This window comes from Physcomitrium patens, chromosome 9, assembly GCF_059467195.1.
Source record: "Physcomitrium patens ecotype Gransden chromosome 9, ASM5946719v1, whole genome shotgun sequence".
NCBI classification, from domain to species: Eukaryota; Viridiplantae; Streptophyta; class Bryopsida; order Funariales; family Funariaceae; genus Physcomitrium; species Physcomitrium patens.
Window position 1 is genome coordinate 6,732,968 of NC_143418.1, and position 16,980 is coordinate 6,749,947.

A 16,980-nucleotide genomic window follows, 5' to 3' on the forward strand; every position below is an offset into this window, starting at 1 on the left:
CATATATGAATAGAAGAAATATGATTTTTTATATTTTAATTGTAGGTATAATTCAATTTTTAAACTTTCTAGTTATTTCTAATGTTTAAAAACTTACAAAATAAAATTGTATATTTTTAAGAATCAATAATCAAAATTGATACATTTTTCATGATTTTATTATTTTATGTTCTTTTGAAAAAAAAATTAAAAATTTGAATCTTTTGAATATTAAAAGCTTAATTTCATGTATGTCAATAAAATGTACCACATCAACTTCTAAATAATGATACCTTTTCAAAGTTTAATCTTTTTTGGTAAAAAAATCTAAATTTTCTGAAAAATATTCTTTACATTTTAAATAAAATATTTTATTAATTGAATATATATATATATATATATATATATATATGTATTAATTTATCACGTTAATTTTATAGTTTTTAGTTTTTTATGCTTCAAGATTCTTTTTTGTAATATTTTTTATTAGTTTTAGACACACTAATATTTATAAACAATTGTTTTCCTTAATTTTGTGCAATATTGTACTGGACAATAAAAAATTATTAAAGCTCAACTCATCTTGGTTTTTAATAATTCTAGTACCAAATCTGAGCGAATTTAACATAATACTTTATTTACATGTACTAAACATATAAAACATTAATACCTTTTCTATACATTTAGTTTTCATTCATCATCTAATCTATCACATTACTTTAATCTTACAACAGTTTTAATTGATTTAAATATGATTATACTATGCAATTATGTTTTTGGCTTTCTGATAAGTGTTGATTTTTTTTAAATAATCAAAATTTAATAAAACATTTGTATGATAAAGTTTTTTTTTATTCTTTAAAATAGAGAAAAAATCTAAAATTATTATAGCAAAATTTTAATTTTTTAAAACATTTTAAAATATTATACAACAATTTTTGTAAATAAAGAAAATTATTTAATAATAATATCTTTAATTAGTATTTTTAATATAAATAAATAGTATCGATTTTTACTGAAAGATAAATATTTAATCTATTAATACTTGCTTTTCGTTTTTAATTTTAAAAAACTTAATCATAATATTATTATTTTTTCTTTTTTTGTAATTTTTACAATTTTTTATTAGATTATTTACAAGTTTGAGTTAAAATTATTTAGGCTTCGAGGCTTCTTGGTAACAGTGGAATTTTCAAAAAATGTGTTTTTAATAAATGTAATGCATACTGAAAATCTATTAAAGTATTTTAACTAATAGAAAAAATATCAAGCTTCAACATACAGTAGAAGATAATTTCTTCTATTAAACATCTCTTAATATGTGTCTCAATTCAAAATTCTTAGAACATTTTTCATTCCACAATACAATCTTATTTATAAAAATGTTACATCACAAGGTTAAGATTTCAAAATTATTTTGACAGTTAACCAATCATGTTTTCAAAGCTAAGAAATGACTTGTACTCATGTCAAAAGCCTATTAAGTGTCCAGGGCCTCATTTGAATATGATAATATGGAGACCACCACCTGAGTTTTCTGAAACAACACCTACGATACACAACAACGCTACAGGATTCAGTTTAGAATCAAAACTCAATGGTGAACTCATGGCTGCATTGACATACTTCGATGTCATTGCTGAATGTTTGCAAAGAAAACATAATACCCACTTCTCCGACATGTTGATGTTGCAGCGTCTCTCTCTGATGGCAGCTATAGAGGGGGGGATGACCCCACGCTGCCGTCTCAGGGGCGCGAGTGTGCCATGCACGCTTGCTTGAGTGGGCGGAGAATGGTGGGACAAGGACGCCAGGACATCGCTATGAGAAGAAGGTCGTTGTGTGAAGGAGCACGAGTTGCAGAGGCTTGCGGTGGATCCCAGTGCTAAGAATCACTGTTGGCCAACAATCTCCCCACGTCTACAACAGGGTTCCATATTGAGATATTGGTCGCGCTAGACCAGTGATATCTGATTCCCTACATCGAACTCGAGACATGGTTCAAGTTCAATAGAATCATGGCTGCAGAAACCTCGGAACCCGCCGACACTGGTGGTGCAATCATAGCTCAGTCGCCAGTTCTACAAAACTCATCTTTTATTTCTCAGGTCATTCGAACCACAAGAGGAGGGTTTCACAGTAGATCAAACATCTGTTGCAGCAACGTAGCCCCGCAGGGTCTAAAAGTTTCAAACATCGACAACTCAGGACGGTTTACGGAGTCCGTAATATCTTAGGGTGCCAGTCGTGGCTGTGTCGGTGAAGAGACTGCAAGCAAGTGGGTTGAGGTCGTAAAAAATGGTGCTGCAAGTCTCAGAACTTCGACCCAGTTGTGCAAATTGAGCAGGTGACTAAGGGGGGTTTGTGAGATGCGGATCATGTTGATCAGGCTCATTATCGAGAGCCCATTCATGGCTCTCATTCTGCAAAGATGCAAGTGTAGGGCAGAGTTTTGTGGCTTGCAAAGGAAATGGATGCATTGATCAACAGGACATGCTTTTGTGAAACAGAGAGTAGCATGTAGTGCTGGGGTGCCCCTCATTGTTCCATTCTTGTGAGGCTGTGGGTTCATGTCTTCAACCAGTTGCTTGTGAGGCTTTAGGGTGGAGCATGTTGCATTTTGAGGAATTCTGTGGCGCTTGCACACTCTTGTGTTTGTTTGGTGTTTCTCGCTGTCTCTGGATCTGTTGAGCTGATAGTATTGCAAAGCAAAAAGAACTACATTACTCTTTGTTTACATAGTTTTAAGCATTAATGTCTGAATAAAGATTTTTACTTTGAACAGTTAGAGTTGTCAAAATACACTTTAAAGAAAAAACAAAATGAAAAAATATATCACATTACTTGAGTTCAAATACTCTACTAATCTAAAAATATTGCCTTAATTTTTTTATTTTTATAAATAAATCAATAAGGATAAAAAAAATTATTATAACTAAATAATATTTTATTAGATAATAAAAATATTTAACAAAAAAATCTAAGTAATTTCTTAATAGTTGTACTAAATTTTTATCTATTTAAAAATAAAATTTTAGAATCAATTAAAATACTTATAAAATAGAGCTTGTTAAAATCTAATTAACTATATAATAAGACTAAAGGCCAAATAAATATTTTACAATATTACCAATGAAGTCTATGTTTAAATAGTAAAAGATGGAAATTCTTCTACTTACAAATTAAATATAGTTTAAAATAGAAGTACTTATTAGTAAGAAGATAATGTCTTTTATACTATCAAAAAATCATATAAAAAATACATATGTTTTTAAAAATTATTTAATGATTGGTTCTGGATTACAAAGATTTCAAGGTAATAAATTGAATCTTAAATCAAAGTCAAAATTTTACATTAGTTTTAATATGAATATAAATATAAATATAAATATGTTTATTATGATATACCAAAATTTCCTTAAAACACAAATTTAATGAGTATCAAAGTTAAAAAATGACCATATTTACAAAAATAATATTATTTAAAGTTTAATCCAATCAACTTAAGATATAATACAACTTATTATTTAATCAGTTGCAATAATCATGTTAGATGTATTATTTAGAATGATGTTTAAATTCTATTACACAAGACATAGTTTATTAAGAAATTTTATAAAATAATATAATTAAGTATTAAAAAAATCTATAAATCATGATATTGATACAAATTCTTCAGAAAAAAAAAAATTCAATATATTCTTATGAAATGAGAAAAATAAATAAATAAATAAATAAAACACAGACACACACAAATAGTTGAATTTGGAAAACTGTGAGATTAACAATTCAATTCAATTTGGTTATATCGTAAAATATTGATAATTTGGATATATATATATATATATATATATATATATTAAATTAAATATTTTTTAGTGAAAAAAATTAATGCATAATTTCTAGACAATGTTATGATTCGATGACAAAAAAAAACTTTAAATACAATGCTACGAACTTGTGGATATTTAATGATGTAGGATAAAAATTCAGATCAATTTTGACCTATACAAATTTTAAATGCCAATAAAAATGTATTGTGAAAGTATGAGATACAAATGCAGTGATACAAGTCTTTGTAGGTTTGTCAATTATTATTCAACTATCATTTATTAAAACATGTTTAGCTTTTAGTAAATTTATTTTTACTTATTTAAATTTCTTAATATAGAATTAAAAAATTATTGATGTATCTTAGCTAACATGTATTTGTAAAAATATTTTATTTTGAATAGCTTGAATGGTTAGAAACTAAAATCTTCAATAAAAAGTTTATAACCTTTGTAAACAACATGTACAGAATTAAAATTTATACTATCTTTACTTATGTCCATCTTTATGTTAAGTTTTTTTCTTTTTGTGATTTGCAAACCTTCATAAAAAAAATTTATGTTTTAATATAATCTTTTTTAATTAATGAATTTATAAATTTTATAATTTAATTAATTTAACTAAAGTATCAAATTTAGTACTTCAAACAAAAAATTAATATTTTTGAATCTAAATTTTAAAAATGTATGTTTTAAAATAAAATATTGTAAAAATTATATTTATGTATGAAATTTTATAAGTAAAATCATTGTAAGTGATAAATCTTTTTAGATCTTTGAAAAATTATAAATTAATCTTCTTTCTTACATGTGTAAATAAGTTTTGTAAATTTTTGAATAAAAAAGAACGAAAGAGAAAAAACCGAATTTCACAAAAATAATTACAGTAAAGTGTTATAGAATTTAAGATTTAAAATGGGTATTTTTTATTAATTTTAAAAATAAATATATTTAATCACAATTTTTATTTGATCAAATTTTAATATACAAGAAAATAAATCACTTGAGATATATTGTAAATATTTACTGTTTGGTTGTAAGTTAGTAAAAAACTCTCTTAGACCACTTCCTACCTCAAATATACACGATGACATTGACAATAAACTATAAAAAACAACTTGTATAACAAAATTCTTCCTCGCTTATCAACAGTCTTTTTAGGAAAATACCAACATATATATATATATATATATATATATATATATATTGCAAAAAATCAAAAATCAAAAATCAGAGGTAGGATGTGCCGTCAATGAGGCAATGAAGAGATCCAATTAGAACAAAACAAAACAAGAAAATAAAATAAAATGAGCAAGTAAATAAAGTTTTTGCATCAAACATGATTTTAAATACCAAAGAAATACCAAAACAACACAAGGGAGCATTAAGTACTCTACCAAGAATACAACATTCAACATAATCTCAAAAACAATCAAAATCATTTTCAGAATCAAGTTTGATGAGAATTAAACCATCCATCCAACACCCACAATTAAAACTAGATGGCAAAAAATATTATTGTTTATTTGTTTAATTCTTTTTGGCCTTGGTTATTTATTTATTTATTTATTTATTGTCTCCAACACATTTTGATGAGGAGCCGGAGGCCAATCAATCAAGTAAGCCCGTGGAACAATTGGTGGGTTGTCCTCTTCACACATTGGAAGCAAACTTGGGTTCATGTGAAAATCCACTGTGCCCATGTTGGAGACAAGGTGCATAATTAGGGGCATGACCCCTTAAACCCTAAACCCTAAATGAAGGTTAAGGAGCGGTTAGGGAGGTGAGGGGGGGAGTGTGTGTGTGTTGGTGTGATATATAAACAGTTAGTTGGTGGGAGAATGAGGGCCATGCCAAACTCATTGAGAGATTGCCCAAATATTCTGCCGCTGAGCACCACCAAGCCATTTGCTATGGGCACCACCTACTAAATGCCCTTATTCCCCTCCACTCTCCATGCATTGCACCTCTATTGTATTTTTATTTATTTATTTTTAATTTTTAATTTTTTCCTATTGTTTTCTATTGTTTTCCAATACACCCAACATTTGGCTCTACATACATGGATGGGTTCAATGTAAACATGTTTCATTGAGCACAACTTTGTCTGCAATGTTTTAATAAATGTATGTTTTTTTGTGTGTGTTTAAATAAATGGTTGTATCATTTCTGATGCACAATTCTTATGCCAGTTAAAGATGTTGTATTGTGCATATATAGCAAATGTGTTGTGCTGTTGAGCATGCAAATATTTGAAAATAGAAAACTTCTTCCTTCCTTTGTTTCTTTTGAAATGACTTATTTTCTTACAAAAAAGAGAATTGAATATTGTAAAAGACGTGTGTGTAATACATGTCTTGCATTATGGGTGATTTTGAAAATGAAACCAAACTAATGATGTTACTTTTCAATTCAGATTAAACACAGAACATTTTAGTCTAATTTTAAATTTTTGGAAATTATTTTGGTTCTTTAAAACCTCTATGTATCAAAAGTTTAATATATAAATTTAAAAAGCATGTTAATAATTTTCTAGCATTTAAATATTAAATGCTTTCATTGATGTTATTTTTTTTTGTAAGTAATAAATGATATTTTTTGAAGTTTTCTAATATAAAAGTTAATACATTCAATTTAATTAGCTTAAGTGTGGTTTTTAAATTTGATTTTTGGTTTAATATTTTCAAACTTCATTGCGAAGTTATATATATATATATATATATATATATATATTAGTTCAAAAAATAATATAAATTACTGAACTATATTGTAGTGACATATACATCAGATTCATTTTGAAACCTGAAATTACACATTACTGATTAAGCATTTGTAAATGTAGTTGAATTTTAATGTAAGTATTAGATGTGAAAAGTATTTACATTTAATTAAGGTAGATATTGCGCAATAAGATTTATTTTATTTTATTGTAACTTGAAATGAATATGATTAGAATTGGGGACACAAAAAGAGCGGAAAAAACTATTGGATACATGCTTCAAGTGCTTTAGAGGCTATTGTTATTTTGTTGGAACATACATGGATGAAAATTTTGATGTAATTTTTCCTTTGAAAAAATAGACTAAAATGTTCTAATAAAAAAAACCGTTTTAATCAAGATTGAATCATCAGTTTTAGAAATAGGAAAAAAATATATAACTTTATGTGCAACATGTCATAAAATAATTATGTATATGTTTCTATAAATTATTCTAGATTAAAGGTTTAGTGTAGAGTTTACTCAAGCTTTTAAGTATCTATATGTGTGTGCATTTTGACTTTGTTTTTGCAAATAAGCTATTGTAAGTAGTTGTGACATTTTTGTTCATTCTGAATGAATGTATTTTTAAGAATGCGAAGAAAAATTACAATAAAACCGTGCTCAATGAAAAGACATCAGGTCAATATCTAAAAAGTTTTTCACTCACAATAAATAATAATCATAATATTCAATAATGCATTGATATTATCATATTAAAGATATGAACTCATTGATGAATTTTTTTCAAGAGATAACTTCCTCTTTCTATTGGTCGTTTTCCTCAGCATTCAATAATATCAAATAAAAAATCCTTTCTTTTTTTATAATTATTTAAAAAAAAATTAGTAAAAATTTGATTTTTTTACACAAAAAAATGAAAAATAAAATAAAAAAAAACTAAGAACACAAAAAAAATAAAACGATATGTATCTAAAAATCAAGTTAACTTACCACTAGGTTTTATATAAGCCCCTTATTGGGACGAAACTTCTAAGGCTTTAAGAGAGAAGCGAATAATTAAAATAGATTGGTGTACTGATTTCGTTTCTTTTTAGAATAGTCATCTTTTGGTTTATTTTTATTTTTATTTTTTAATATGTAACATCCGCTATGGTCTACTTGAGTGGCTCTTCCCACATCCAAGTGAACAGAATCCGTCCCTGGTAGGAGGCATCCTCATCCATCCAAAACCAGGGGGCCCAGCCAGCCTTAGCTTGAAGGTGAGGTCACACAAAATCAAGCAAAGGGAGAGGGAGAGTAGTACCCTTATGGGTTTTACAACCTCCATCAGAATGTGTGTGTAATATGTACAAAAAGCAATCACAACTGATAGTTATTAATTTTTTTTCACATAAGCAGTGAATAATCTTAAAGGGATGTGAAGAAGAAGCTTAAGAAAGTTGAACTCCAGTTGTTGTACTAGATAGACCCTCTCTCTCTCTTGTGAGTTTTTTCTTCCTTCACAATGAACTTGCTATGAGAAGGACAATGTGGCCACATAAGGTGAAGGAGGAGGACCCTTCCCTTCCTTCCCTTACCCCTCTTCTTATTATTGAAATTTGTTATATTCTTATTATTAGTAGTAGTATTCTGATTATTATTACTATTATTATTATTATGTTGGTTGTCCGTAGGGTTCAGTTTAAGCTAAGTCAACTTTCCATGATTGGGTCCCAGCCCACCCACTTACCCAAGTCAAACACAACAATTTGGAAATCAAGTGTGTTATATTTATATTTATATTAAGATTGTGAGAATACATGGTTTCAATTAAGGGATTATTTGTAATAACCATGGATTTTTTATATTTTTTTAACAAATAATTTGTCAATATGATCATAGGTTTGACTACAAGTGGGAGTTAAGGAAGCTCTGTTCCAATGATGTGCATTGATTGTGTTGAGTGGATTTCATGCATATTTTTGTTTTGTGTTCACTTCTGTTGACAAATCAAGAGCTAAAGCTCTTTTTTAACATTGAGGTGAGTCTGTGCTTGTATGTTCCTATGTATGTTTTCATTCATGAGATCAATACATCTCCATCAGATTTTTTTTTTTTTAATTTCAATTTTTTTCTTCTTTTAACAACAATCTCCAAAAGTTCAAAGATTTTTTTAAACTTTTCAGATGAAACTTCATGCTGGTGGATCATAATATCAAGCTACTTTTAATTGATAATAATTTGTTTATGAGTTACATTGTCAAGATGTATGGAGAAAACTCCAATCCATCACTTATTCTCCAGTTTCTCCCCCCAAAAATACCCACCATTATTTCTTGTACAAATATAGTGGTCAGTATTTATCTATTGTATGACATTTATTTATTTATTTACTCATTTATTTTTTTCACCCCCCCCCACATTAATGGTCATTTAACATTATTTATTTATTTATTTATTTTTCATTTTTTTTTGACAAAACTCAATGATTCATGACATTGTCAATGCAAAGCAGCCATTGTGGAAGGTCATTTTACAGTGAGACTACATGGACAGTGGATGGATGGTTTAAATGCATCCTTTTAGCCCTCAAATGATGGCTATGAGTCACAACATGATACAACTCAAAGCCCCCCCCCCCCTCCTCTTTGCGAGATGATCATCATTCATATAACTATGAACACTATTGCTTGTGACTCCTTTTGTGTAAGATAAGTTAAAAACATTTGAGCATAATCCCAGGTAAAATAAATAAATAAATAAATAAATAAATGATAGTTGAATTGACTTGAAGGGCTACACACAATGCAAACCAAGACAAGCAACACAAAAAGACAGCTTGGAGCTTTTTCATCCAATGTCACAAAGACGGGGCCATGCAAGGATGTGTCAAGAAGGTACTCTACACACCCAATGACAAAAAGCCACATGACAAAAAGCAAAATTGACAAGTGCAAGGCTCAAATAGAGAAAGTTTTTCTCCCCCTTTGGAATCCTTTGTATCCACTTCATACATAATAATTATATGTTACTTCAAAGAAAGAATGACATATCTCATCTATTTCATTCTTACCCCCAAGGCAAATCATTCTTTTTATTATTTATATAAACACTTATTTGTGTACTGTTTGTTGTGTATCTCAGCCGCAAAACAACAAGGATCAGTCAGAAAGTAGCTTATGAGAGAATAGCACTACAAGTACAGTGATAAAAATTCAATGACTGATAGTGATCGCTTTTGTAATATTCTTATTAATATCGACATACATTTTTGACAAAGCCATCTAAATTTCCAAGTGCCATAGCTGCGATTGAAGCACATGGGTACTACTACATGTGCCTTTGACTCCAGTCAAGGCAAGGTCCTCACCCAGTTTTTTTTTAAAAAAACACTATTACTTTCTACATATCCTTGTCTTAAATGGTCACAACAAAGATCTCAACTCTTGTCTGCTTTCCACAACAATAGTTTACACTTCAAGAGGATAGAGCCCTCAGTCTCTCTATAGCAAGTAAAACACAAACATTGATTTGTGTTTGGGGAATCCACAAATAGGACAGTAGTCTCAGGGTCCCTAGTTATAACTAACCAACATCCAATGAACAGTGCATAGGTTCTCTCCCGGTTTGATTTTTATTTAATTTTTAATTTCGGTTTTTTTACATGGTTACTAGTCAGAGCAGTAAAGCTAGACGGAAGACTTCGGGGTTTCGGACGGCGTCCTTCGGACACGACACCCAGTTAGAGAGCGGCGAGGAGCCGCGTCCAGCGGTCGGCAGCGGACAGCGTCACGCCATTGGTGCTCTCGCACAGAAGGGGCAAGCCAGGGAGCGAAGCCCGGCTCCTTCGGCGCTGACTCTAAGATGAGAGCCCAGATCGGTAGCGCGCGGGTACAAACGGGCAATCGCGCTAAGCGTACAGACGCGTCAATCATCGTCAGTGATGAAGGAAGCATCAGGTCAGTGCAGTGCAGTGGTGTGTGTGTGTATGGGATTAATGCGGGCCTTTGGGACGGTTATGAGGGGCATGAATGAGGTCTCTAACTACCTGCTCAGCGGGGGAGTTGTGTCCGCAGCGAGGCAATCATTCGAGCTAGTATATAGCCGCATAGATGTAAGCTTCTCCATGATGGTGAACCATTAGGGAGCCTGTAAGTGGAATTGGACTCCTTGTGCTTCGTTAGCCTTGGGTGGGAACGAAGAAGAGTAGTAGTAGTGGTATGGGGGTTACTATTTGCAGTGCACTGCAGTGAAGTGCAGACAGACAGAAAGACAGACAGACACTATAGCTAGCCGGACAGTTCGACTTGTCGGGAGGCATGTAGACGTTTTGTTTGCCGAGCTTCCTTCCTTCCATGCGTCCTGAGGTGGGATGAGGTGGGGTGTGAGAGTAGAGAGTTGGCCTTGGATGGAACCGAGTTTAAGATTCCGAGGTCTGCACGTTTTCCTTTAGTTTCCAAGTCTTAAAAAGACCTCAGGATGCGTCGAGATGACTCTTTCGGATTCCATAAACGTTGATCTGGAGCGTCTGGATTGTCACCGTGCAAGTTGACGGTCACGAAGGAGACCAATTGAGAGTGGCTGCTAGATTGGTGGGAGGATTCGAAGTAAGGTCCCTCTGAGATGTCGGCATCCATTATTATAATCTTTAGTTTTTTTAAAAAAACACTTTGTAGGTTGTTTCTGATGTGTTGCTTCCGATCGCACACTTGTTTGTCCACAAATAATGCAGACGTCGTAAGGTGTCGCAGCTGATAGATTGTAGTGCAAATCCAGTGCTGATGACAACTGCGCGAGCTGCACAAAAGTCAGTTACTAAACCGTGACTGTTGTCGAGTAACTCCGGCACAGCGGCGCTGTTTTCGTGCAGGGTGTGGTATCCAGCTTGTGCCACACTTGCGCAGTATAACTAACCGGAAGTCCTCGGAGGTTTTTATTTTTTTAAAGAAAATGCGGTTTGACTTAACCTTCCTTTGTGCTGATTGGATTGAAACGACCTTTCCTTCGTAGTTTACTGATTAGCTCGAGTGATTGAAGTAGAGTGGGTCGGGTTAATTATTGTAGTGATCAGATCCTGCATTAAATCGTGGTGAAGTTCTCCAATTAACTGACGCGGATATTTCACGTGCGGACCCACCAGCGAGAGTTATATGCAAAAGTTGAAAATTGAGTGAACACTGCCTTTTGATGACGGCAGTGTTTTCAACTCTTGTCACAAAGAAGGGTGTGTAACACACTTCCCCATAGGCCCACTCGACCAAACCATTTCTTAATCTTATCTTGCTGTGCACAAGGATCTAGAAGCCTCAGTGAGCCTAAATGGAGCATCTCGGGGGTTAAGATGAAAGGGTTGTAGGGGAGGCGAGACAATCGATTTGCCTCGACGTTGTAAGGAACGGCATATGCACTTGGTTTTTTTGGTCGCTAGATAAAAATATTATGCATTATCCTCCTTGACGTAACAGATTGTAGACCCGTGTTGAGAAATCTATGGTGCTCGTTGAATCCCGTGCCCAAGGCCTCAGCAATTGCGTGTTAGATTCTGACAAAAAAGACCGAGTTCCCATTCTGATTGGATTGTCGGAATCTCGTCGGTAAATTGCATGCACACGATAAGCTTGCTGCTAGAGCTGTTCCTTGGTCGGAAATGTCAATCTTTCTGCATTGCAAGCTGCCCCATAGCTTAAAAACGAAGTTTCATGGCTTTTCCTAGTACTTGTTTCATTTTTCCTGCAATTACAGCTTCAGTACTAGCTGTAGGATTCAGTTGTTCTGATCATATCTTCAATTTCATGCATTTGTTTCAGAAGCTGGAGCAGCGAACTCACTGGAAGTGATTGAATATCGGAGACGCGATTAACTGGGCATGGTCCATACGGAAGTGGGGATAGAGCTCGATCCTTAGGTCCAGTTTTAGGTAAACTTATTTAGTCGTTGAAAACTCAGCTACAGTGGTATATTTTCTTATCCTCGGGCCGCTGCAAGGCACGTGGTGAGTTAGTCGACAGTTTGTTGTGGACATGTGAGATTCTGCAACCACGGTAGTAGGTTGGAGCTGAGATGTACACATCCCTGATGAGTTTACAACCTGACCTTCGCATATGCATCTTAGGTGTCTTGTTGTCTGCGATAATCATTCTAATCTGTTTGGACAGAATGCTGAATTCCTGCTTCACACGGTGGTAAAATATTTTCTGTTGGGCTAGTCAAAAGATTCAGGTGAGACAAGGTTCCCTCGAAGACCCTGCATTCGCTAGGAAATCTGTCTGGGAGGGACTGTCTATATGTTGTCACATCCATGTGATCAATCTTTAGCAACGAGGAAGCTATACATTGCCTCCTTGGGAATGTAGATACAGGGGCTCATGCTATCAATTGAAAGGTCCTCCAACAGGCAACTTGTGCTAATTTTACAGCTGACAAGTGCATCAGCGTTCCATACGTCGATTGAGAACGTTGTATCCGAATGGGGTCACGTGACACAAATTGGAGCGATTTTTGGTTGTGAAGCTGCCCATCAATTCAACAAACATCGCTCAAGCATGGTGTCTAGGCCACTACGACGTCCCTTCACCTCACAAAAGCAGCATTTTTACGTAAAAAATTCGGTATCTGTTATGGTCGGAACATATTACAAGGAATTGTGCGTACGAATTGCCCCGGGTTGATGATTTTACAACAGTTTCAATAGAGAAGAATATCTCCTTGTCGAGCTCCTGTGAGCGAAAATTTTTCTCGTTTGCGAAATTTCAGTAGCGGAAATGCAAAAGGAACTGTCCAAGTGCCCGCAACTACTGCTGACGGAGTGAATGGAATTAACCAAACTGGAACAGATGTTACCAAATTGGCGCTTTGATGATGTACAAGCTGTAAAGTTCTCTGGTATAGATTTTTCTGCAACACCGAGGCTGCAGCATTGAAAATTTGGTGCTCTTGCAGCACCATCTGCACTAGTGATGGGCCGCCATTCGTGTTCCCATAAACAGAAACTCAAGAAAGGTCTGTGGTCTCCAGAGGAAGATGAAAAGCTCGTGCGATACATCTCCAAGCACGGCCATGGCTGCTGGAGCGCTGTTCCAAAACAAGCAGGTTGGCTCATCTTCTTAATGTCTAGCCTAATGATACAAGCAGAAAACCCAAAGATGACAACTTTAGAATTTGCTTTAGACCTTAAGGTTCTCAATCCTCATTAAATTTTCTGTCAGGTGGCAGAATAAGAGGTAGAACGAGGTTGCTGTGTGAGATGTTGACCATGCCATTGTCAGTATTGAGATTAATTGTGACAAGCTGTCGCGTTATTGTCGCTCTAGCTGTCTGAGTAGTTGGCTCACTGGAAAGGATCTAGGACCTCGCTAGTATGAGTTGAGTGGTGTAAGAGCACATTGAGGCGCAGTGTTTTCCAGACAGGCATTTAGACATGAATGGCTCACGATCTCGTCCCTATCTCGCTTCATTTGTTCGGAAGAAGTTAAAGTTGCTCCTCGCATGGCAATAGTGTTGGATTGGGTGATCTAGCTCTTACACTTGTGTGCTACGGAACAACAGGATTACAGCGATGTGGGAAGAGCTGCAGGTTAAGGTGGATAAATTATCTGAGGCCCGACTTAAAGCGAGGTGTCTTCTCTCCAGCGGAGGAGAATCTGATCATCGATCTTCATGCTGTTCTTGGTAACAGGTCTTTATATCTTGACCCAATTTTTAAACGTTCAACTTCTGGTTTGTGCATAAAATTAAAACATCTCTATTCTCTGTGGGTCGATTTTCCTTATTTTAAAGATAAACCTGCAGTATATCATGAAGGCTAGAAATTGAGATTTTCCAGACTTTTCTTCTATTAATTTCAGCCTAATCTTGAGCAATGAGACATTGAGTAATTTTTTTCCTTTTCCTGCACACTGCAGATGGTCGCAGATTGCGACGCAGCTTCCCGGTCGCACTGACAACGAAATAAAGAACTTCTGGAATTCCTGTATTAAGAAGAAGTTACGCAACATCGGTATTGATCCCAATACACACAAACTGGCGACTGGAGATTCACATAAAAATCTAGGAGGTTCTTCTAGAATGGATCCATCTCTTGAAGGACCTTTCAACACTTCGTCTCTCCTGACTGGAGCTCCATCCTCGCAGTGCCCTTCTCAAGCAGCCGGACTAGTAAGGTTTCCCATCCATGAGTTCAAACTCCAATCCCCCCGCATGTTTTCCTCAAGTAACATGGAGTCCGACGGGTTGTACAATCCAACCAGAAATCCTCACTCAAGTCCCAATGGCTCTCTCGATGATCACCGAAATTATCTTGAGTTTCTGAAATCTAACAGCTCCCTTGGCAGCTGTAAGAATACATTTCCTCTTTCAACGGATAATCTTCTCGAGCGGCTGCGATTGAGTGGAGAATATAATGGAACGCAGTTGTCGCCCACGGTGCCACTCCTGACCACTCAAACTGGACACGTTTCCTCTCCTTTCGACAGTGGGTCAATCAATTCCAGCAGCTTACCTTTACCTGGTCAAGACAATGACCTTCAACAGGACGGTGTCAAGCCCGAACCCGCCACGGTAGTACCTGCAGCTTACAATCCTGTTTTCTGGTTGTTGCAAGGCTCAGAAAGGAGTTCTCAAGGTCTTGTGCAGGGGAGCATGTCCAATGGGTTACAGCAAATGTTGCAGCATTCGCAGCACTACTTTAAATCCTTTGGCGACCAGAAGGGCTCTAGCACTCAGGACAAGATTCCCAAGGTTGAGATGAGGCTGGACACCTTCACATCTAGTTCTCGAATGGCCCAAGTAGTGGACAAGGGAGACTTGAGCTCCATGACAGCCAGTTTTCATTTGCCGCAGTCTGGCTCGATTTCAACCCAGAACATCTGTCCACGGGCTCCTGGAATTTGTACAAGTATTGACACACCATACCCTGGGTCCATCAGAACTATCAACTTTAAGGGAACTCATGTTGAAGGTGAGAAATCTTTTAGCTCCGATGAGATTGCAGCAGCTGGACGGCACGAGCTGCAGTATCATTGGGACCGAGGCAGCAGCTGCGCCAGCAGCAGTACCAGCAACAACACCGAGATTAGCATCCCAGGAAGCTTGTTTGAGACGTCCACTATGCTCTGGGCCGGTGGACTTGTGGAGAAGCCTGACGCGGTCGAGCAGAATCAGTTAATGTTGGCTCGCCCTTGCAAGATCAACCAAAGTACTGTGGTTTCGGTTGATGAGACATGCAGTGACCACAGCGGTGGGTTTTCCCTGGACCAGTCCGACGGCGACACAATGATGAAATGGTGCAGTGGTGAGATCATCCCTATGGCTGAGCCAGCATTGAACTTGGCTACGGCCCCTCATGGGAATGAACAAGCTTATTCTGATCGGCAGGTGAAGGTGCAATATGCACCTGATGAGGAAGTTGCACAAGAGGAGCAACCGTTCAGTAATTCTCGTGTCTCTATGAACTGGCAGAATATACACCAGAGTGGTCAAGAGATGTATGACCCTTCTGAAGCTCAGCTTATTGCCCCCATGTCTCCCGAGCTTCAACGGATGGCTGCAGTTCTTGATCAAATTTGAAGTTAGAAATGGTTATCTAGAAGGACTTTTTCGACCTTGACAATCGTCATCTGCACAATCTGAGTTTCAACTCCAATTTCATCTGCCAGGTACAGATTGCACAACAAATAAAGTACTACTAATCTGGAAATATCTCGGAGTGTATCATTGATCTTGAATCTACACTCGTGACAATAGCAGTAGGTTAGCATTCTATTTATTGCTGTTTGGTGTTCATTCAACATACAGGTAAAGAAAAAGCCCTTAATATTGGGCTATCGGTCTGAAATAATAAGCGATGGGGGATAGCAATAAGCAATAGAGGAGAAGGTTGAAGTCAGCCATGAGAAATAGCCACCCGTAGATGTTGAATTGCAGGTTCGAAGTCGTATAGGAAATTACATATTTCTGACAATGTCAATGTCAATGATGATTCTTTTCATAGAAGTGATCCACTTGAGCACCTGCGGATTGTGTACAATCGTTAGACACAAGGCTGAGTGTTGAGCATATTACGTCGTGTCCCCTAAGACGGTTCCGATCGATGGATAAGTGAGACTATTGATTAGATGATTTGTACATAATATTTAGAGGGTTTTCCAAGTTTTAACAGACCGCTTCACTAATTATCGTTGAACTTCTCTGTGGATTGATACACACTATTATCATATGTCGATTGCAACTTCACACTACATAACCTGTAAAATTGTTATGCATTGGTTTACTCAGAGTGCAAAGATATTTTACATGGGAAGAGGAATAAACATCATGTAAATAGGGTGATATGGGCGTATTCACTGTGCCAAAGTGGATACTTAGGATTTAGAGCTGGTCATGAATTTCCAGGATCAACAAATTTTCTTGTAGATACTCCCATGGAAAGAAATGCATGTGATATATTACCACATCCATGGAGGCTTAAAGTTA

The 16,980-nt window shown here is 35.3% G+C and overlaps 1 protein-coding gene across 6 annotated transcripts; it reads left to right on the top strand.

Moving 5' to 3' along the window:
• Positions 1-10,330: 10,330 nt before the first annotated feature.
• On the top strand, positions 10,331-16,680 carry LOC112286464 (uncharacterized). Of its 6 annotated transcripts, XM_090253039.1 has the most exons (5): positions 10,532-11,117; positions 12,318-12,729; positions 12,927-13,599; positions 14,056-14,185; positions 14,412-16,680. In XM_090253039.1, the coding sequence occupies exons 3-5, from the start codon at positions 13,467-13,469 to the stop codon at positions 16,072-16,074; spliced, it is 1,926 nt and encodes a 641-aa protein (XP_090109165.1). In that variant the 5' UTR covers positions 10,532-11,117; positions 12,318-12,729; positions 12,927-13,466; the 3' UTR covers positions 16,075-16,680. The 6 variants fall into 6 exon arrangements, with proteins under 6 accessions (XP_090109164.1, XP_090109165.1, XP_024384140.1 ...); XM_090253038.1 differs by lacking the exon at positions 10,532-11,117 and adding an exon at positions 10,331-10,469 and having other exon boundaries at positions 12,318-13,599; XM_024528372.3 differs by having other exon boundaries at positions 12,318-13,599.
• The last annotated feature ends 300 nt before the right edge of the window (positions 16,681-16,980 follow it).

Excerpts from the sequence above, each read along its gene's own strand:
- LOC112286464 (XM_090253038.1), top strand. The coding sequence starts at position 13,467 with ATGGGCCGCCATTCGTGTTCCCATAAACAGAAACTCAAGAAAGGTCTG. Across the intron at positions 13,600-14,055 it reads CGCTGTTCCAAAACAAGCAG|GATTACAGCGATGTGGGAAG; the intron begins GTTGGCTCATCT and ends ACGGAACAACAG. Across the intron at positions 14,186-14,411 it reads CATGCTGTTCTTGGTAACAG|ATGGTCGCAGATTGCGACGC; the intron begins GTCTTTATATCT and ends TGCACACTGCAG.